Source organism: Oncorhynchus mykiss, chromosome 29 (genome assembly GCF_057628025.1).
Source record: "Oncorhynchus mykiss isolate SJ-2025 chromosome 29, ASM5762802v1, whole genome shotgun sequence".
Taxonomy (NCBI): Eukaryota; Metazoa; Chordata; class Actinopteri; order Salmoniformes; family Salmonidae; genus Oncorhynchus; species Oncorhynchus mykiss.
This window is the reverse complement of record NC_143050.1, coordinates 8,582,915-8,605,225: the sequence shown is the minus strand read 5'-3', so window position 1 is coordinate 8,605,225 and position 22,311 is coordinate 8,582,915. Positions and strand designations below refer to the sequence as shown.

At 45.6% G+C, this 22,311-nt stretch overlaps 1 protein-coding gene across 7 annotated transcripts in view; it reads left to right on the top strand.

The window, feature by feature from the left end:
* The window catches only part of pds5b (PDS5 cohesin associated factor B), a 130,450-nt gene that overhangs the window by 69,575 nt on the left and 38,564 nt on the right, over window positions 1-22,311 (top strand). For 5 of the 7 annotated variants that reach the window (XM_090226472.1, XM_036968175.2, XM_090226474.1 and 2 more), the window contains 12 exons: window positions 689-786; window positions 5,195-5,321; window positions 6,405-6,485; window positions 7,064-7,204; window positions 7,326-7,441; window positions 9,221-9,315; window positions 10,952-11,097; window positions 13,013-13,164; window positions 14,116-14,229; window positions 15,959-16,040; window positions 18,591-18,639; window positions 20,763-20,902. In XM_090226472.1, coding sequence (XP_090082598.1) covers window positions 689-786; window positions 5,195-5,321; window positions 6,405-6,485; window positions 7,064-7,204; window positions 7,326-7,441; window positions 9,221-9,315; window positions 10,952-11,097; window positions 13,013-13,164; window positions 14,116-14,229; window positions 15,959-16,040; window positions 18,591-18,639; window positions 20,763-20,902 — 1,341 coding nt within the window. Of the gene's footprint in view, window positions 1-688; window positions 787-5,194; window positions 5,322-6,404; window positions 6,486-7,063; window positions 7,205-7,325; window positions 7,442-9,220; window positions 9,316-10,648; window positions 10,668-10,951; window positions 11,098-13,012; window positions 13,165-14,115; window positions 14,230-14,946; window positions 14,998-15,958; window positions 16,041-18,590; window positions 18,640-20,762; window positions 20,903-22,311 lie in introns of those variants that run through there. The other 2 variants (XM_090226476.1, XM_090226477.1) reach the window with 2 other exon arrangements.

Genomic DNA, 22,311 nt, shown 5'->3' with positions numbered 1-22,311 from the left:
CTCTCTGTATAGTATTAACCTCTCTCTCTCTGTATAGTATTAACCTCTCTCTCGCTGTATAGTATTAACCTCTCTCTCGCTGTATAGTATTAACCTCTCTCTCTCTCTGTATAGTGTTAACCTCTCTCTCTCTGTATAGTGTTAACCTCTCTCTGTATAGTGTTAACCTCTCTCTGTATAGTGTTAACCTCTCTCTCTGTATAGTGTTAACCTCTCTCTCTGTATAGTGTTAACCTCTCTCTCTCTGTATAGTGTTAACCTCTCTCTCTCTGTATAGTGTTAACCTCTCTCTCTCTGTATAGTGTTAACCTCTCTCTCTCTGTATAGTGTTAACCTCTCTCTCTCTGTATAGTGTTAACCTCTCTCTCTCTGTATAGTGTTAACCTCTCTCTCTCTGTATAGTGTTAACCTCTCTCTCTCTGTATAGTGTTAACCTCTCTCTCTGTATAGTGTTAACCTCTCTCTCTGTATAGTGTTTACCTCTCTCTCTCTGTATAGTGTTAACCTCTCTCTCTGTATAGTGTTAACCTCTCTCTGTATAGTGTTAACCTCTCTCTGTATAGTGTTAACCTCTCTCTCTCTGTATAGTGTTAACCTCTCTCTCTCTGTATAGTGTTAACCTCTCTCTCTCTGTATAGTGTTAACCTCTCTCTCTCTGTATAGTGTTAACCTCTCTCTCTCTTTGTAGAACATAGCGTGGGTGAAGTCCTATAACATCTGCTTTGAGCTGGAGGACAGCAATGAGATCTTTACTCAGCTCTACAGGACCCTGTTCCAGGTCATCAAGTATGTACCACATATACACTTCTCTCTCTCTTTTCTTGCTCCCCTCTCTTTCTCTCTCTCTCTCTCTGTGTTCCCCCTCTCTTTCTCTCTCTGTGTCCCCCCTCTCTCTCTTTTCTCTCTCCCCTCTCTTTCTCTCTCTGTGTCCCCTATCTTTCTCTCTCTGTGTCCCCTCTCTTTCTCTGTCTCCTCTCTTTCTCTCTCTGTGTGTCCCCTCTCTTTCTCTCTCTGTGTCCCCTCTCTCCATCTACTCAACACAGCCTCGAGGGCTGAGTTCTGCAGCAGAGAACTTGGCAGTGAGCTAGTCGAACGAGATCAGAGCGGCTTGTATGTAGCAACGCTCATGCCCCGCCCACCTGAGCATCTGCTTTTTTTCTCAGCCATCTATGTCCTGTGTGTTTTGGGTGGGGGGGGGGGGGGGGATTAATTGCTTTGCTGGATTAATTGCTTTCATTTTTACCCCTGTGACTCTTTAGTACTCTAACTTGTGCCTGTCGTTCTTTTCCCCGTTAACGCAACGACCGCTCAAATGTTTGTAATGACCTGTCAAACACACCCCCGGTAATGTCTGAAATGGGCTCGGTGGAATACGTCGTGTGTGTGTGTGTGCGTGCCCGCTCGCTCGCTCGCTCTTGGTGAATAGAGGGTAATGGTCTTAGGAATGTGAGTAATCGATCTGGGTAGAAGTTGCCCTTAGGCCCAGATCTAGGATCAGCTAACACCCCCCCACATCCTAACAGTAACCATCAGGGAGGAAACATGCAGAAACTGATCTTACATCAGTGTTAACTTCATCCTAGTCTGTCTGGCTCTGGATGCTGCTTCCTAGTGCTTCCACTTTAGGGGGGGTTACCATTTTTCAACCTCTTCATTATCTCCTGCACAATACCAGTGTCGTCATATGTGAAATCAGCAAAAGGAGGCAAGAGAACCCCCTCCCTGGGCTTGAAACTCGTTTTGAAAAATCTGTTTATTTTTAACACTATAAAAATAATTTACGGCAACAAGAACACACTTAATATTATTAGTAGATGTAACTCAAAGTAAGTTCAGGGAATCGGTAATAAGCATAAAAATATATTGGATATAATATTATTAAATATGAGTTGATGTCACACAAATATTTTTAGCGAAGCCAACATGTGTTTTGAAAACGCTTAAATGTTTAACATATTTCCCTGAATTTGATCATGTTCTGTTTGAACCTACTTTAGACTGGTGTTAATGGTACAGACTGGTGTTAATGGTACAGACTGGTGGTAATGGTACAGACTGGTGGCGTTGGTATAATGGTCTGGCCCCATCCTGCCTGGTGGCGTTGGTATAATGGTCTGGCCCCATCCTGCCTGGTGTTAATGGTACAGACTGGTGTTAATGGTACAGACTGGTGGTGTTGGTATAATGGTCTGGCCCCATCCTGCCTGGTGTTAATGGTACAGACTGGTGTTAATGGTACAGACTGGTGGTGTTGGTATAATGGTCTGGCCCCATCCTGCCTGGTGTTAATGGTACAGACTGGTGTTAATGGTACAGACTGGTGGTGTTGGTATAATGGTCTGGCCCCATCCTGCCTGGTGTTAATGGTACAGACTGGTGTTAATGGTACAGACTGGTGGTGTTGGTATAATGGTCTGGCCCCATCCTGCCTGGTGTTAATGGTACAGACTGGTGTTAATGGTACAGACTGGTGGTGTTGGTATAATGGTCTGGCCCCATCCTGCCTGGTGTTAATGGTACAGACTGGTGTTAATGGTACAGACTGGTGGTGTTGGTATAATGGTCTGGCCCCATCCTGCCTGGTGTTAATGGTACAGACTGGTGTTAATGGTACAGACTGGTGGTGTTGGTATAATGGTCTGGCCCCATCCTGCCTGGTGTTAATGGTACAGACTGGTGTTAATGGTACAGACTGGTGGTGTTGGTATAATGGTCTGGCCCCATCCTGCCTGGTGTTAATGGTACAGACTGGTGTTAATGGTACAGACTGGTGTTAATGGTACAGACTGGTGTTAATGGTACAGACTGGTGTTAATGGTACAGACTGGTGTTAATGGTACAGACTGGTGTTAATGGTACAGACTGGTGTTAATGGTACAGACTGGTGTTAATGGTACAGGCTGGTGGTAATGGTACAGACTGGTGTTAATGGTACAGACTGGTGTTAATGGTACAGACTGGTGTTAATGGTACAGACTGGTGTTAATGGTACAGACTGGTGTTAATGGTACAGGCTGGTGTTAATGGTACAGACTGGTGTTAATGGTACAGGCTGGTGTTAATGGTACAGACTGGTGGTGTTAATGGTACAGGCTGGTGTTAATGGTACAGGCTGGTGTTAATGGTACAGGCTGGTGTTAATGGTACAGACTGGTGTTAATGGTACAGACTGGTATTAATGGTACAGACTGGTGTTAATGGTACAGGCTGGTGGTAATGGTACAGACTGGTGGTAATGGTACAGACTGGTGTTAATGGTACAGACTGGTGTTAATGGTACAGACTGGTGTTAATGGTACAGACTGGTGGTAATGGTACAGACTGGTGTTAATGGTACAGACTGGTGTTAATGGTACAGACTGGTGTTAATGGTACAGGCTGGTGTTAATGGTACAGACTGGTGGTGTTAATGGTACAGCCTGGTGGTAATGGTACAGACTGGTGGTAATGGTACAGACTGGTGTTAATGGTACAGCCTGGTGTTAATGGTACAGACTGGTGTTAATGGTACAGACTGGTGTTAATGGTACAGACTGGTGTTAATGGTACAGACTGGTGTTAATGGTACAGCCTGGTGTTAATGGTACAGACTGGTGTTAATGGTACAGACTGGTGTTAATGGTACAGGCTGGTGTTAATGGTACAGGCTGGTGTTAATGGTACAGACTGGTGTTAATGGTACAGGCTGGTGTTAATGGTACAGGCTGGTGTTAATGGTACAGGCTGGTGTTAATGGTACAGGCTGGTGTTAATGGTACAGCCTGGTGTTAATGGTACAGACTGGTGTTAATGGTACAGACTGGTGTTAATGGTACAGGCTGGTGTTAATGGTACAGGCTGGTGTTAATGGTACAGGCTGGTGTTAATGGTACAGGCTGGTGTTAATGGTACAGGCTGGTGTTAATGGTACAGACTGGTGTTAATGGTACAGACTGGTGTTAATGGTACAGACTGGTGTTAATGGTACAGACTGGTGGTGTTAATGGTACAGACTGGTGGTGTTAATGGTACAGACTGGTGGTGTTAATGGTACAGACTGGTGGTGTTAATGGTACAGACTGGTGTTAATGGTACAGACTGGTGGTGTTAATGGTACAGACTGGTGGTGTTAATGGTACAGACTGGTGGTGTTAATGGTACAGACTGGTGGTGTTAATGGTACAGACTGGTGGTGTTAATGGTACAGACTGGTGGTGTTAATGGTACAGACTGGTGTTAATGGTACAGACTGGTGTTAATGGTACAGGCTGGTGTTAATGGTACAGGCTGGTGTTAATGGTACAGGCTGGTGTTAATGGTACAGGCTGGTGTTAATGGTACAGGCTGGTGTTAATGGTACAGGCTGGTGTTAATGGTACAGGCTGGTGTTAATGGTACAGGCTGGTGTTAATGGTACAGACTGGTGTTAATGGTACAGACTGGTGTTAATGGTACAGACTGGTGTTAATGGTACAGACTGGTGGTAATGGTACAGACTGGTGTTAATGGTACAGACTGGTGTTAATGGTACAGGCTGGTGGCGTTGGTATAATGGTCTGGTCCCATCCTGCCTGGTGTTAATGGTACAGACTGGTGTTAATGGTACAGACTGGTGTTAATGGTACAGACTGGTGTTAATGGTACAGGCTGGTGGCGTTGGTATAATGGTCTGGCCCCATCCTGCCTGGTGGCGTTGGTATAATGGTCTGGCCCCATCCTGCCTGGTGGCGTTGGTATAATGGTCTGGCCCCATCCTGTCTGGTGTTAATGGTACAGACTGGTGGCGTTGGTATAATGGTCTGGCCCCATCCTGCCTGGTGTTAATGGTACAGACTGGTGGCGTTGGTATAATGGTCTGGCCCCATCCTGCCTGGTGGCGTTGGTATAATGGTCTGGTCCCATCCTGCCTGGTGTTAATGGTACAGACTGGTGGCGGTGGTATAATGGTCTGGGGAATGATTTCCTGGCACACTTTAGGTCCCTTGATACCAATTAAGCTACGTTTTTAACAACCCAACTTGTAGAATCCATTCCCCGAAGAAGTCAGGCTGTTCTGGGGGGGAGGGGGGGGGGGGGTCTGACCTGGTACTAGATTGGTGTACCTAATAAACTGGTCACAGTGTACGGTCCCAGGTTACTGTAAAGATCTGTGTTTTTTTTAATCAAAAGTGTTATAGCAACAAAATGTGATTTTACTTGACTCCTGTTTCCGTAGCAACGGGCACAACCAGAAGGTGCACATGCACATGGTGGATCTGATGAGTTCCATCGTCTGTGAAGGAGACAGCGTGTCACAGGAACTACTGGACACCGTGCTGGTCAATCTGGTGCCTGCCCACAAGGTATACACACACACACACACACACACACACACACACACACACACACACACACACTGAGAAAACACACACACACACACACACACACACTGAGAAAACACACACACACACACACACTGAAAACACACACACATTGAAAACACGCACACACTGAAAACACACACACACACACACACACACACTGAAAACACATACACACACACACACACACACACACACACACACACTGAACACACACACTGAAAATACCCACACACTGAAAACACACACACACACACTGAACACACACACACACACTGTAAACACACACACACACACTAAAAACACACACTGAAAATACCCACACACTGAATACACACACTGAAATCACACACACACTGAAAACACACACACACACACTGTTGTATTTAGCCTTATAGTGTGTAGTGTGTGTTAGCCCGCTGGCTGGAGTGTTGGCTAATCACTGCATCCACACTGTTTCTGGTAATGTGAATCAGTCTGTCTCAGTGTTCAGTAATACTGTGAGACTCCTACTGTCTGGTAATGTGAATCAGTCTGTCTCAGTGTTCAGTAATACTGTGAACCAGTCTGTTTCAGTGTTCAGTAATACTGTGAGACTCCTACTGTCTGGTAATGTGAATCAGTCTGTCTCAGTGTTCAGTAATACTGTGAACCAGTCTGTCTCAGTGTTCAGTAATACTGTGAACCAGTCTGTCTCAGTGTTCAGTAAAACTGTGAGACTCCTACTGTCTGGTAATGTGAATCAGTCTGTCTCAGTGTTCAGTAATACTGTGAACCAGTCTGTCTCAGTGTTCAGTAATACTGTGAATCAGTCTGTCTCAGTGTTCAGTAATACTGTGAGACCCCTGCTGGTGATGAAAGGTACTGCAGGACACAGTTCTTATAATGGCAGTATCTGTAACATAAAATATATATATATATATATTTTTTTCTTCTATAAAATATGATTTACTTAAATGGCTAATATACATTTTAAATTAAATAAAAGTACAGTTAAAAGTGAAGAAATGCCTCTTTCACCTTGTGCATGTCTCTTTCTTTTTTAATAAAACGTTGTTGTTGTAGAACCTGAACAAGCAGGCGTATGACCTGGCCAAGGCTCTGCTGAAGAGAACAGCTCAGGCTATAGAGCCCTACATCACTAATGTAAGTAGACTTTACTGCACCTCTCATATCTCTCTCTCCTCCGTTCTCTCTTTCTTATCTTGGGTTTCGGGAAGTTGCTCGTGCAATGTGATATTGACAGTTGTGTTTGTGTACTAATGCTCTCTCTCTCTGTCACCTCTGTCTCTCTCTCTCTCTCTCTCTCTCTCTGTGTCACCTCTGTCTCTCTCTCTTTGTGTCGCTCTCTCTCTGTCTCTTTCTTTCTCTCTCTCTCTCTCTCTCTCTCTCTCTCTCTCTGTCGCTCTTTCTCTCTCTTTGTGTCGCTCTCTCTCTCTCTCTCTGTGTCTCTCTCTCTGTGTCTCTCTCTTTGTATCTCTCTCTCTCTGTGTCTCTCTTTGTATTTCACTCTCTCTCTCTCTCTCTCTCTCTCTCTCTGTGTCTCTCTCTCTGTGGCTCTCTCTGTCTCTCTCTCTTTGTATCTCTTTCTCTGTGTCTCTCTGGCTCTCTCTGTGTCTCTCTCTCTCTCTCTTTGTCTCTCTCTCTCTCTCTCTTTGTATCTCTCTTTCTCGGTGTCTCTTTCTGTGTCTCTCTCTTGCTCTCTCTCTGTGTCTCTCCATCAGTTCTTCAACCTGGTGTTGATGTTGGGGAAGACGTCTGTCAGTGATCTGTCAGAACATGTGTTTGACCTGATCCTGGAGCTCTACAACATAGACAGCCATCTACTGCTGTCTGTACTACCACAGCTAGAGTTTAAACTGAAGGTATAACACACACACACACACCTACCTCAAGGACAAACTACCTCTCGTTTACTGAATGATAACCCCTCCCTCCCCTCTTTCTCTGCTCTCCCTCTTTCTCTCTTTCTCCCTTCCTCTCCAGAGCAATGATAATGATGAGCGTCTCCAGGTGGTCAAGCTGTTAGCTAAGATGTTTGGAGCTAAAGACTCTGAGCTGGCAGCACAGAACAAACCCCTGTGGCAGTGTTACCTGGGCAGGTGAGACAGAGAGAGGGTGTTCTCATGCTGGCTAAATGTTTGGTGTGAAAGGCTTTCCTGTTACGTGTGTGTGTGTGTGTTTTACTATACTTGTGAGTAGAGGTCGCCCGATTAATCGGAATGGCCGATTAATTAGGGTCGATTTCAAGTTTTCATAACAATCGGAAATCGGTATTTTTGGCCGATTTTTACAAATAAAAATGTAATTTTTATTTAACTAGGCAAGTCAGTTAAGAACACATTCTTATTTTCAATGATGGCCTAGGAACGGTGGGTTAACTGCCTTGTTCAGGGGGCAGAACGACAGATTTTTACCTTGTCAGCCCAGGGATTCAATCTTGCAACCTTAGTTAACTAGTCCAACGCTCTTTGGGTTCATTGCACGCAGTGTCAGGATATATGCAACAGTTTGGGTCACCTGGCTCGTTGCGAACTAATTTGCCAGAATTGTACATAATTATGACATAACATTGAATTAATAGGCTAGGGTACAATGTAACAGAAATATTTAGACTCATGGATGCCACCTGTTAGATAAAATACAGAACGGTTCAGTATTTCATTGAAAGAATAAACGTCTTGTTTTCGAGATGATAGTTTCCGGAATGGACCATATTAATGACCTAAGGCTCGTATTTCAGTGTGTTTTTATGTTATAATTAAGTCTATGATTTGATAGAGCAGTCTGACTGAGTGGTGGTAGGCAGCAGCAGGCTCGTAAGCATTCATTCAAACAGCACTTTCGTGCATTTTGCCAGCAGCTCTTCGCAAGCACAGCGCTGTTTATGACTTCAAGCCTATCAACTCACGAGATTAGGCTGGTGTAACCGAAGTGAAATGGCTAGCTAGTTAGCGGGGTGCGCGCTAATTGCGTTTCAAATGTCACTCGCTCAGACTTGGAGTAGTTGTTCCCCTTGCTCTGCATGGGTAACGCTGCTTCGAGGGTGGCTGTTGTCGTTGTGTTCCTGGTTCGAGCCCAGGGTGCAGCGAGGAGAGGGACGGAAGCTATACTGTTACACTGGCAATACTAAAGTGTCTTTAAGAACATCCAATAGTCAAAGGTTAATGAAATACAAATGGTATCGAGGGAAATAGTCCTATAATAACTACAACCTAAAACTTCTTACCTGTGAATATTGAAGACTCATGTTAAAAAGGAACCACCAGCTTTCATATGTTCTCATGTTCTGAGCAAGGAACTGAAACGTTAGCTTTCTTACATGGCACATATTGCACTTTTACTTTCTTCTCCAACACTTTGTTTTTGCAATATTTAAACCAAATTGAACATGTTTCATTATTTATTTGAGGCTAAATTGATTTTATTGATGTATTATATTAAGTTAAAATAAGTGTTCATTCAGTATTGTTGTAATTGTCATTATTACAAATACATTTAAAAAATCGGCCGATAAATCTGCATCGGCTTTTTTGGTCCTCCAATAATCTGTATCGGTATCGGCGTTGAAAAATCATAATCAGTCGTGAGTACCAGGACATTTACTTGTCCTCACTTGGTCCTCACTTGTAAAAAGGCTATTTTAGGTTTAGAATTAGGGTTAGGTTTAAAATTAGAGTTAGGGTTTAGGCTTAGGTTTAAGGCAAGGTTTAGGGTTATATTTAAGGTAAATAGGATTTCCAATGGGAATCAATTGTTGGTCCCCAAAAAGTTATCACAAGTATAGTAAGACACAGCTCTGTGTGTTACAGATGAATAGATTGTCAGGCTTCTGAGGTAATTGTTTTTTTTTTTAGAGGTTGTTGTTTGTGTCTTGTCAGGTTCAATGATATCCACGTGCCCATCAGACTGGAGTGTGTCAAGTTTGCCTCCCACTGTCTCATGAACCACCCAGACCTGGCCAAGGACCTCACAGGTAACTATCATTATTATCATGAACCATCCAGACAGACCTGGCCAAGGACCTCACAATTAACTATCATTATTATCATGAACCAGACCTGGCCAAGGACCTCACAGGTAACTATCATTATTATCATGAACCATCCAGACAGACCTGGCCAAGGACCTCACAATTAACTATCATTATTATCATGAACCATCCAGACAGACCTGGCCAAGGACCTCACAATTAACTATCATTATTATCATGAATCATCCAGACAGACCTGGCCATGGACCTCACAATTAACTATCATTATTATCATGAACCAGACCTGGCCAAGGACCTCACAGGTAACTATCATTATTATCATGAACCATCCAGACAGACCTGGCCAAGGACCTCACAATTAACTATCATTATTATCATGAACCATCCAGACAGACCTGGCCAAGGACCTCACAATTAACTATCATTATTATCATGAACCAGACCTGGCCAAGGACCTCACAGGTAACTATCATTATTATCATGAACCATCCAGACAGACCTGGCCAAGGACCTCACAATTAACTATCATTATTATCATGAACCAGACCTGGCCAAGGACCTCACAATTAACTATCATTATTATCATGAACCAGACCTGGCCAAGGACCTCACAATTAACTATCATTATTATCATGAACCAGACCTGGCCAAGGACCTCACAATTAACTATCATTATTATCATGAACCAGACCTGGCCAAGGACCTCACAGGTAACTATCATTATTATCATGAACCATCCAGACAGACCTGGCCAAGGACCTCACAATTAACTATCATTATTATCATGAACCAGACCTGGCCAAGGACCTCACAATTAACTATCATTATTATCATGAACCAGACCTGGCCAAGGACCTCACAGGTAACTATCATTATTATCATGAACCATCCAGACAGACCTGGCCAAGGACCTCACAATTAACTATCATTATTATCATGAACCAGACCTGGCCAAGGACCTCACAATTAACTATCATTATTATCATGAACCAGACCTGGCCAAGGACCTCACAGGTAACTATCATTATTATCATGAACCATCCAGACAGACCTGGCCAAGGACCTCACAATTAACTATCATTATTATCATGAACCAGACCTGGCCAAGGACCTCACAATTAACTATCATTATTATCATGAACCATCCAGACAGACCTGGCCAAGGACCTCACAATTAACTATCATTATTATCATGAACCATCCAGACAGACCTGGCCAAGGACCTCACAATTAACTGTCATTATTATCATGAACCAGACCTGGCCAAGGACCTCACAGGTAACTATCATTATTATCATGAACCATCCAGACAGACCTGGCCAAGGACCTCACAGGTAACTATCATTATTATCATGAACCATCCAGACAGACCTGGCCAAGGACCTCACAGATAACTATCACATCAGCCAGCCAGTCAGTCAGTTATTCTGTCATTCATTTAGCCAGTCAGTCAGTCAATAATCAGTGTTATCATTGATCAGCCTTACCTGGCAAAAGACTGGTAACTGTTGATCAATCTAGCAACCAACCAGTTAGTCAATCAATCAATTGATCAGTCAATCATGTGAAACGTTCAGTTATTGATCGGGAGTCTATCTGTCCCTCTTACGTTTCCCAGAATTCCTGAAGGTCAGGTCACATGACCCCGAGGAGGCCATCCGTCACGACGTCATCGTCTCCATAGTAACTGCGGCCAAGAAGGACCTGACTCTGGTCAACGACGCCCTGCTGAACTTTGTCAAGGAGAGGACTCTGGACAAGAGGGTATGAGTTGTTGTTTTTAGGAAGGAATGGATTAGTATGGGTTGTTGTGAACTTCCTAGTGGTCAACGTTTTGCTGTCTGTCTCCCCCTTCTCCACTCTTCTCCCCCCTCTCTCTCCCTTCTCCACTCTTCTCCCCCCTCTCTCCCTTCTCCACTCTTCTCCCCCCTCTCTCCCTTCTCCACTCTTCTCCCCCCTCTCTCTCTCCCTTCTCCACTCTTCTCCCTGCTCTCTCTCTCTTCTCCCTGCTCTCTCTCCCTTATCCACTCTTCTCCCTCTCCCCCCTTCTCCACTCTACTCCCTCTTCCCCTCTCCCCCTTCTCCACTCTTCTCCCCCCTCTCTCTCCCTTCTCCACTCTTCTCCCCCCTCTCTCTCTCCCTTCTCCACTCTTCTACCTGCTCTCTCTCTCTCTCTCCCTGCTCTCTCTCCCTTATCCACTCTTCTCCCTCTCCCCCCTTCTCCACTCTACTCCCTCTTCCCCTCTCCCCCTTCTCCACTCTTCTCCCCCCTCTCTCTCCCTTCTCCACTCTTCTCCCCCCTCTCTCTCCCTTCTCCACTCTTCTCCCCCCTCTCTCCCCCTTCTCCACTCTTCTCCCCCCTCTCTCTCCCTTCTCCACTCTTCTCCCCCCTCTCTCTCCCTTCTCCACTCTTCTCCCCCCCCTCTCTCCCTTCTCCACTCTTCTCCCCCCTCTCTCCCCCTTCTCCACTCTTCTCCCCCCTCTCTCTCCCTTCTCCACTCTTCTCCCCCCTCTCTCCCCCTTCTCCACTCTTCTCCCCTCTCTCTCTCCCTTCTCCACTCTTCTCTCTCCCTCTCTCTCCCTTCTCCAATCTTCTCCCTCCCTCTCTCTCCCTTCTCCACTCTTCCCCCTCCCTCCCTCCTTCTCTCTCCCCTCTCCACTCTTCTCCCCCCTCTCTCTCCACCCTTCTCCCCCCTATCTCTCCCTTCTCCACTCTTCTCCCTCCCTCTCTCTCCCTTCTCCACTCTTCTCCCTCCCTCTCTCTCCCTTCTCCTCTCTTCTCCCTCCCTCTCTCTCCACTCTTCTCTCTCCCTTCTCCACTCTTCTCCCTCCCTCTCTCTCCCTTCTCCACTCTTCTCCCCCCTCTCTCTCCCTTCTCCACTCTTCTCCCCCCTCTCTCTCCCTTCTCCACTCTTCTCCCCCCTCTCTCTCCCTTCTCCACTCTTCTCCCCCCTCTCTCTCCCTTCTCCACTCTTTTCCCTCCCTCTCTCTCCCTTCTCCACTCTTCTCCCCACACTCTTCTCCCATATCCACTCTTCTCCCTCCCCCCCTCTCCCCTCTCCACTCTTCTCCATCCCTCTCTCTCCACTCTTCTTCCTCCCTCTCTCTCCCCTATCCACTCTTCTTCCTCCCTCTCTCTCCCCTCTCCACTCTTCTTCCTCCCTCTCTCTTCACTCTTACCCCTCCCTCCCTCCCTCCCTCCCTCTCTCTCCCCTCTCCACTCTTCTCCCCCCTCTCTCTCTCCACTCTTCTCCCTCCCTCTCTCCCCTCTCCACTCTTCTCCCCTATCCACTCTTCTCCCTCCCTCTCTCTCCCTTCTCCACTCTTCTCCCTCCCTCTCTCTCCACTCTTCTCCCTCTCTCTGCCTTCTCCACTCTTCTCCCTCCCTCTCTCTCGCCACTCTTCTCCCTCCCTCTCTCCCTTCTCCACTCTTCTCCCTCCCGCCACTCTTCTCCCTCCCTCTCTCTCCCCTCTCCACTCTTCTCCCTCCCTCTCTCCCCTCTCCACTCTTCTCCCTCCCTCTCTCCCTTCTCCACTCTTCTCCCTCCCTCTCTCTCTCGCTCCACTCTTCTCCCTCCCTCTCTCTCCCCTCTCCACTCTTCTCCCTCCCTCTCTCTCCCCTCTCCACTCTTCTCCCTCCCTCTCTCTCCCTTCTCCACTCTTCTCCCTCCCTCCATAGTGGCGTGTGCGTAAAGAGGCCATGATGGGATTGGCTCAGATCTATAAGAAGTACTCTCTCCAGGGAGAGGGGGGCAAGGAGGCAGCCAATCAGATCTCCTGGATCAAAGATAAACTACTACACATCTACTACCAGAACAGCATCGACGACAGGTAGGAGGGGGGGACGCTGGGAGGGGGTGGTACAGGTAGGAAGGTGTGTGTGTGTGAAGGGAAGGGAAGTACAGAGCATCAACGACCAGTCTGTGTCTAAATGGAAAGAAGGGTTAGATTACAGAGAGTGTGTGCTGGCAGATGTAAAAAGATAATTCTGTTAAATTAGTGTAATGAGAAACGATCGACTCCAAGAGACTCCTACACTGCTGAGAGAGGAGGGGAGAGAGAGACTGGTAGAATATAAAGATGGAGAGGGAGGAGGAGGGGAGAGAGAGACTGGTAGAATAACATATGGAGGAGGAGGGGAGAGAGAGACTGGTGGAATAAAATATGGAGAGGGAGGAGGAGGGGAGAGAGAGACTGGTAGAATAACATATGGAGAGGGAGGAGGGGAGAGAGAGACTGGTAGAATAACATATGGAGAGGGAGGAGGAGGGGAGAGAGAGACTGGTAGAATAACATATGGAGAGGGAGGAGGAGGGGAGAGAGAGACTGGTAGAATAAAATATGGAGAGGGGTCAGAGGGGTTTGGATTGAGAAATAAAATATAGCTCCCTATATCTCCCTGTAATGTTATAACTCCCTCTCTCGTTTCTCTCCTCTTTATAACCTTTCCTCCCCCCTTCCTCACATCCTCTTTCTCTATCCTCTCCTCACATCCTCTCTCCCTCACATCCCCTCTCTCCTCACATCCTCTCTCCCTCCTCACATTCTCTCCCTCCTCACATCCTCTCTCCCTCACATCCCCTCTCTCCTCACATCCTCTCTCCCTCCTCACATCCTCTCTCCCTCCTCACATCCTCTCTCCCTCCTCACACCCTCTCTCCCTCCTCACATCCTCTCTCTCCCCTCACATCCTCTCTCCTCACATCCTCTCTCCTCACATCCTCTCTCCCTCCTCACATCCTCTCTCTCCTTCCCTCCTCTGCTCTCTCCTCTGTCTGTCAGGTTGTTGGTAGAGCGTATCTTTGCCCAGTACATGGTACCTCACAACCTGGAGACCACAGAGAGGATGAAGTGTTTGTATTATCTCTACGCTACCTTGGACACTAACGCTGTCAAGTAAGTCCCCTGTTCCTCCCTCCCTACCCTGGACACTAACGCTGTCAAGTAAGTCCCCTGTTCCTCCCTCCCTACCCTGGACACTAACGCTGTCAAGTAAGTCCCCTGTTCCTCCCTCCCTACCCTGGACACTAACGCTGTCAAGTAAGTCCCCTGTTCCTCCCTCCATACCCTGGACACTAACGCTGTCAAGTAAGTCCCCTGTTCCTCCCTCCCTACCCTGGACACTAACGCTGTCAAGTAAGTCTCCTGTTCCTCCCTCCCTACCCTGGACACTAACGCTGTCAAGTAAGTCCCCTGTTCCTCCCTCCCTACCCTGGACACTAACGCTGTCAAGTAAGTCCCCTGTTCCTCCCTCCCTACCCTGGACACTAACGCTGTCAAGTAAGTCCCCTGTTCCTCCCTCCCTACCCTGGATACTAACGCTGTCAAGTAAGTCCCCTGTTCCTCCCTCCCTACCCTGGACACTAACGCTGTCAAGTAAGTCCCCTGTTCCTCCCTCCATACCCTGGACACTAACGCTGTCAAGTAAGTCCCCTGTTCCTCCCTCCCTACCCTGGACACTAACGCTGTCAAGTAAGTCCCCTGTTCCTCCCTCCCTACCCTGGACACTAACGCTGTCAAGTAAGTCTCCTGTTCCTCCCTCCCTACCCTGGACACTAACGCTGTCAAGTAAGTCCCCTGTTCCTCCATCCCTACCCTGGACACTAACGCTGTCAAGTAAGTCTCCTGTTCCTCCATCCCTACCCTGGACACTAACGCTGTCAAGTAAGTCTCCTGTTCCTCCCTCCCTTCTGCTGCTGTATTGTACTTCTGCTACTGTAATGTACTAATGCTTAGGGCCTGGCACAGTATTTGTATTCTGTAAAACTTAAATTAATAGCCCGGGTGTTTATTTGCTTAAATCACTGAACAAAACAGGTGGAGCCAGGCTTCTATTTGAGCCAGGCTTCTATTTGAGCCAGGCTTCTATTTGAGCCAGGCTTCTATTTGAGCCAGGCTTCCATTTGAGCCAGGCTTCTATTTGAGCCAGGCTTCTATTTGAGCCAGGCTTCCATTTGAGCCAGGCTTCTATTTGAGCCAGGCTTCCATTTGAGCCAGGCTTCTATTTGAGCCAGGCTTCTATTTGAGCCAGGCTTCCATTTGAGCCAGGCTTCTATTTGAGCCAGGCTTCTATTTGAGCCAGGCTTCTATTTGAGCCAGGCTTCTATTTGAGCCAGGCTTCCATTTGAGCCAGGCTTCCATTTGAGCCAGGCTTCTATTTGAGCCAGGCTTCTATTTGAGCCAGGCTTCTATTTGAGCCAGGCTTACGTTCCCCACTAGAGGGCGATATGACCATTTCTGGTGGTCCTTCCTCCCAAAGTTTGAGACTGTTTTTGTGTTTGCCAGTTAGCTAACAGTTCTCAGCTGTTAGCAGCCAACGGCTAGCAGTTCTCAGCTGTTAGCAGCCAACGGCTAGCAGTTCTCAGCTGTTAGCAGCCAACGGCTAGCAGTTCTCAGCTGTTAGCAGCCAACGGCTAGCAGTTCTCAGCTGTTAGCAGCCAACAGCTAGCAGTTTCTTACTGGTGATGAAAACATGCTTTAGTCAGCAGAGGTTCTGTCTCCAGCCTCCTCCATACATACCTCATCAATGCTACTGTAATATGCTACTGCCCTCCTTTAGCAGGGCCTCTGTGGCCGACTTACTATGTGTTTTAATAGCCTCCTCTCTCTCTCTCCTCTCCCCCAGGGCTCTGAATGAGATGTGGAAGTGTCAGAACATGTTGAGACACCATGTCAAAGATCTCCTGGACCTGGTCAAACAGCCCAAGGTACTGCTAATCAATTGCTCCTTATGCTGAATGTTCATATATACTCTACTCCAAGACTGTTACTAACGCTGAATGTTCATATATACTCTACTCCAAGACTGTTACTTATGCTGAATGTTCATATATATTCTACTCCAAGACTGTTACTAACGCTGAATGTTCATATATACTCCAAGACTGTTACTAACGCTGAATGTTCATATATACTCTACTCCAAGACTGTTACTAACGCTGAATGTTCATATATACTCTACTCCAAGACTGTTACTAACACTGAATGTTCATATATACTCCAAGACTGTTACTAACGCTGAATGTTCATATATACTCTACTCCAAGACTGTTACTTATGCTGAATGTTCATATATATTCTACTCCAAGACTGTTACTAACGCTGAATGTTCATATATACTCTACTCCAAGACTGTTACTAACGCTGAATGTTCATATATACTCTACTCCAAGACTGTTACTTATGCTGAATGTTCATATATATTCTACTCCAAGACTGTTACTAATGCTGAATGTTCATATATACTCTACTCCAAGACTGTTACTAACACTGAATGTTCATATACACTCCAAGACTGTTACTAACGCTGAATGTTCATATATACTCTACTCCAAGACTGTTACTAGCGCTGAATGTTCATATATACTCTACTCCAAGACTGTTACTAACGCTGAATGTTCATATATACTCTACTCCAAGACTGTTACTAATGCTGAATGTTCATATATACTCTACTCCAAGACTGTTACTAATGCTGAATGTTCATATATACTCTACTCCAAGACTGTTACTAACGCTGAATGTTCATATATACTCTACTCCAAGACTGTTACTAGCGCTGAATGTTCATATATACTCTACTCCAAGACTGCTACTAACGCTGAATGTTCATATATACTCTACTCCAAGACTGTTACTAACACTGAATGTTCATATATACTCCAAGACTGTTACTAACGCTGAATGTTCATATATACTCTACTGCAAGACTGTTACTAGCGCTGAATGGTCATATATACTCTACTCCAAGACTGTTACTAACGCTGAATGTTCATATATACTCTACTCCAAGACTGTTACTAACTCTGAATGTTCATATATACTCTACTCCAAGACTGTTACTAACGCTGAATGTTCATATATACTCTACTCCAAGACTGTTACTAACGCTGAATGTTCATATATACTCCAAGACTGTTACTAACGCTGAATGTTCATATATACTCTACTTCAAGACTGTTACTAACGCTGAATGTTCATATATACTCTACTTCAAGACTGTTACTAACGCTGAATGTTCATATATACTCTACTCCAAGACTGTTACTAACGCTGAATGTTCATATATACTCCAAGACTGTTCCTTATGCTGAATGTTCATATATACTCTACTCCAAGACTGTTACTAATGCTGAATGTTCATATATACTCTACTCCAAGACTGTTACTAACGCTGAATGTTCATATATACTCTACTCCAAGACTGTTACTAACGCTGAATGTTCATATATACTCTACTCCAAGATTGCTCCTAATGCTGAATGTTCATATATACTCTACTCCAAGACTGTTACTAACGCTGAATGTTCATATATACTCTACTCCAAGACTGTTACTAACGCTGAATGTTCATATATACTCTACTCCAAGACTGCTCCTAATGCTGAATGTTCATATATACTCTACTCCAAGACTGTTACTAGCGCTGAATGTTCATATATACTCTACTCCAAGACTGTTACTAACGCTGAATGTTCATATATATACTCTACTCCAAGACTGTTACTAATGCTGAATGTTCATATATACTCTACTCCAAGACTGTTACTAGCGCTGAATGTTCATATATACTCTACTCCAAGACTGTTCCTTATGCTGAATGTTCATATATACTCCAAGACTGTTCCTTATGCTGAATGTTCATATATACTCTACTCCAAGACTGTTACTAATGCTGAATGTTCATATATACTCTACTCCAAGACTGTTACTAACGCTGAATGTTCATATATACTCTACTCCAAGACTGTTACTAACGCTGAATGTTCATATATACTCTACTCCAAGACTGTTACTAATGCTGAATGTTCATATATACTCTACTCCAAGACTGTTACTAACGCTGAATGTTCATATATACTCTACTCCAAGACTGTTACTAACGCTGAATGTTCATATATACTCTACTCCAAGACTGCTCCTAATGCTGAATGTTCATATATACTCTACTCCAAGACTGTTACTAGCGCTGAATGTTCATATATACTCTACTTCAAGACTGTTACTAACGCTGAATGTTCATATATACTCTACTCCAAGACTGTTACTAACGCTGAATGTTCATATATACTCTACTCCAAGACTGTTACTAACGCTGAATGTTCATATATACTCTACTCCAAGACTGTTACTAACGCTGAATGTTCATATATACTCTACTCCAAGACTGTTACTAACGCTGAATGTTCATATATACTCTACTCCAAGACTGCCACTGAAATGTATTGTAACACTAAATATTGTTGTTGTTGTTTCAGTCTGATGCGGGTAGCAAGGCGGTGTTTGCCAAGGTTATGGTGATTACCAGTAAGTCAACTTCACTCAACCCTTTTGAAGAACCCTTTTTGGTTCCAGGTAGAACACTTTTGGGTTCCATTGTAGAACCTTTTCCACTGAAGGTTCTACAATGGAACCCAAAAAGTTTCTACATGGAACTTAAAAATAATATTCTATGGAGACTAGGGCTGACCCCAATTAGTCGACTGGTCGATTGTTTGGTCCTTAGGCTGTTGGTCGACCGAGATTGTTTTAGTTAAGTAGTAACATATATATCTATATATATATATATATTGCGCCCATCTCAGTGAACTAATCCATTGCAGAGGCCTAGAATAAAAGCCAATTTCTGCTTGATCTGAAATGTGGTGGGAGGCTCCATATGGAGGGTGTGACGTAATGACGGACCCCCTAGAGACACGCAGAGGTCAAATCCAGCTCTGTACCACATTACCATGCGCCTCCCAAATGTTGGAAAAATGCTCAGGGCTCTGTGTAGCTCTGCATTGACATGATTGGTTGACGTTAGGTGGGGGCGGTACATCCTGTAGAAAACACAAACTTCGCTACTTTGACAACATCTCTGCACTGCTCCGTGAAGCGTGAACGCCCTGACTACTGCCGAGGCCGTATCAACGTAAATGCTGCACGGCCAATGCTGGCGTGGGATTGACCATGTGTCCAGAGGCACAATTTCGACATTCGGGGGGCAAATGTCGAGTCATGCATTCTCCGAAATATGTACCAGCTTAACCCGGAAGCCAGCCGCACCAATGTGTCTGAGGAAACACCGTTCAACTGACCAGAGTTTTGCCTGTATGCGCCCGGACCGCCACAAGGGGTCACTAGAGCGTGATGAGCCAAGTAAAGCCCCTCCTGGCCAAACCCTCCCCTAACCCAGACGACACTGGGCCAGTTGTGCGCCGCCCTATGGGACTCCCGATCACAGCCGGTTGTGACACATCACGGGAATGAACTGTAGTGATGCCTCTCAGTGCCTTAGACCGCTGCGCCACTCAGGAGTGGCGGTCTAAACTTTGGTTACGGTAATTTCTGTTCATGTATTCAATATTATTATTCCAGTCTTCTGATTGGCCTAAAGCACCACCACTAATGACCTGTGGAGCTTCGCAAAGTAATATCTTTCTAGCTGTCTCCCTTTCCATATCCCTGATTACTTCTTATCAGTTCTTGAGTTTGACTGAAATAGGTTCTGTTACTCATTTTGCGTGCCGGTACTGTTTATATTTAGGTGCAGTAGATCCACAATACTTTTGAGCTAATATTCTATAAGAGGAACCGGAGCTCAAGCAGTTGAAAATTTGAGATGCCGGTACTCCGTTCCGGTGAGCTCCTGCCCAAGTCAAGCACTGCTTCTTATCCCTTGTGAAAATAGCCTACAGCTGTGTCTGTCCCAAGCTCACTGGCATGGGAAACTCTTGAGGGCCCAGAATATTTTATACAATGTTGCAAGTTTGCCAGTGCAAGCTTCAGGCCTGACCCAAGTTAATAGTTGGTGCGGTGTTTAAAGTCGGTTGCAGACAGGCCGTGTGTAGCCAATGTGATTTATAGGATATTCATTTAGATATAATTTTGATTAACCATATGACAATGATTTTGAGATATGAAGGCGTTATTGTAAATTAAACGAAACTGTCATGAAAATTTGCATATGAAAACCGCAACTGGTAGATCGGTAGAAATGGTAAATTTGCATTCAACCATGAGAAAGCTTGCAGACTCCTCGTGTAGCCTATTACCGGCATCTTCAGGAGAGTAATGGCAGAATATGCGAAGGCCAGCAGGAGAGGTGAAGAGGATAGTTATTTTTCTTCTGGTTATCTAGATCTCTGGTTCCCTCTTGAGGCATTTGTCTTTTTTCAGCAAACTGTGCGCTTAAAGCATCAGACAAGCTCAATGCATATAGTTGATTTCATTAAAACACATAGGGTGACTATATATGGAAAAATGCATGTTTACTTATTTTGACCAATCGATTGGTCGAACGAACAGATCACATTCGGTTGACCAAGAGTTTCTTTTAAATGGGGACAGCCGAAGAACCCTTATTTTCTAAGTGCACACCCACCACACACACACTCTCAACTCTAACCAAATCCCCCCCCCCCCCCCCCATTTGTGTGTGTCTCCAGGGAACCTTCCAGACCCAGGCAAGGCCCAGGACTTTGTGAAGAAGCTAGCCCAGGTCCTGGATGATGATGAGCGGATCAGAAACCAACTAGAGACCCTGGTCTCACCGGCCTGCTCCTGCAAACAGGCCCAAGTCTGTGTGGTGAGTAGAGAGAGCGTGCGATTGCATATGTGTTTTTATTACTTATCCTTCCTTCCTTTTTTTTGTTGCTTTTTTGGTTGTTGTTGCTTACGGCACCTGGTATTCCCAGGCGGTCTCCTGTCCCAGTTCTAACCAGGCCCTAACAGGTGTGTCCAGGGTGGTGTGGCCACAAGCATATAATTAGGTCCCTTGGCTCATCTCTGTAACTTCTCAATGGAAGAGGTAAAGGTCATGAGTCCGCTGGAACGTGACCCGCCCAGCCGTCCTCTGAAACGTGACCTGCCTGGCTGTCCTCTAGAACGTGACCCGCCTGGCCGTCCTCTGAAACGTGACCTGCCTGGCTGTCCTCTAGAACGTGACCCGCCCAGCCGTCCTCTGAAACGTGACCTGCCTGGCTGTCCTCTGGAACGTGACCCGCCTGGCCGTCCTCTAAAATGTGACCCGCCTGGCTGTCCTCTGAAACGTGACCCGCCTGGCTGTCCTCTGGAACGTGACCCGCCTGGCCGTCCTCTGAAACGTGACCTGCCTGGCTGTCCTCTGGAACGTGACCTGCCTGGCCGTCCTCTGGAACGTGACCCGCCTGGCCGTCCTCTGGAACGTGACCCGCCTGGCCGTCCTCTGAAACGTGACAGAATCGAACCCCAGGCTGTCGCCTCGCCTCGCCCCCGTTACTTATCCTCCTACAGAGAGACTTCACTAGGAAACCAGGCAGTCCTAAACAGCCTAGTAACCTGTTATACGTGTGTGTGTGTGTGTGGTGTGAGTGATTATAGTGTGTGGTGTGAGTGATTATAGTGTGTGGTGTGAGTGATTATAGTGTGTGGTGTGAGTGATTATAGTGTGTGGTGTGAGTGATTATAGTGTGTGTGAGTGATTATAGTGTGTGTGTGAGTGATTATAGTGTGTGTGTGTGAGTGATTATAGTGTGTGTGTGAGTGATTTATAGTGTGTGTGTGAGTGATTATACTGGTGTGTGTGATTATACTGGTGTGTGTGATTATACTGTGTGTGTGTGTGTGTGTGTGAGTGAGTGATTATACTGTGTGTGTGATTATACTGTGTGTGTGCCACGGTTTTCCGTCAGCCGGTATTAGCCGGCTTGTGGCCGGAATATTTTGGGTTTGTTGAAAAGCCGATAAAGTAAATTGTCCGGTAGAAGAAGGAAAACAATCCCATAATGCTTTTTTATTCATTAACACCAGTCCACGGAAAGACATTTGACCGGCCATGCCTATTGGTCTATAGGATCATTTGCATAATATAGTGGATTTAAATCGGTGCGTTGTGTATATTCGTTACGCATCTTATTTACCACACACTCGCAGCATACAGATACAGAGCCCTTGGAGTGTAAAAAATCTGTCAGACAGCGAGAGCTGTTGCTACAGCCTCTCAAACAGCCAATGTAT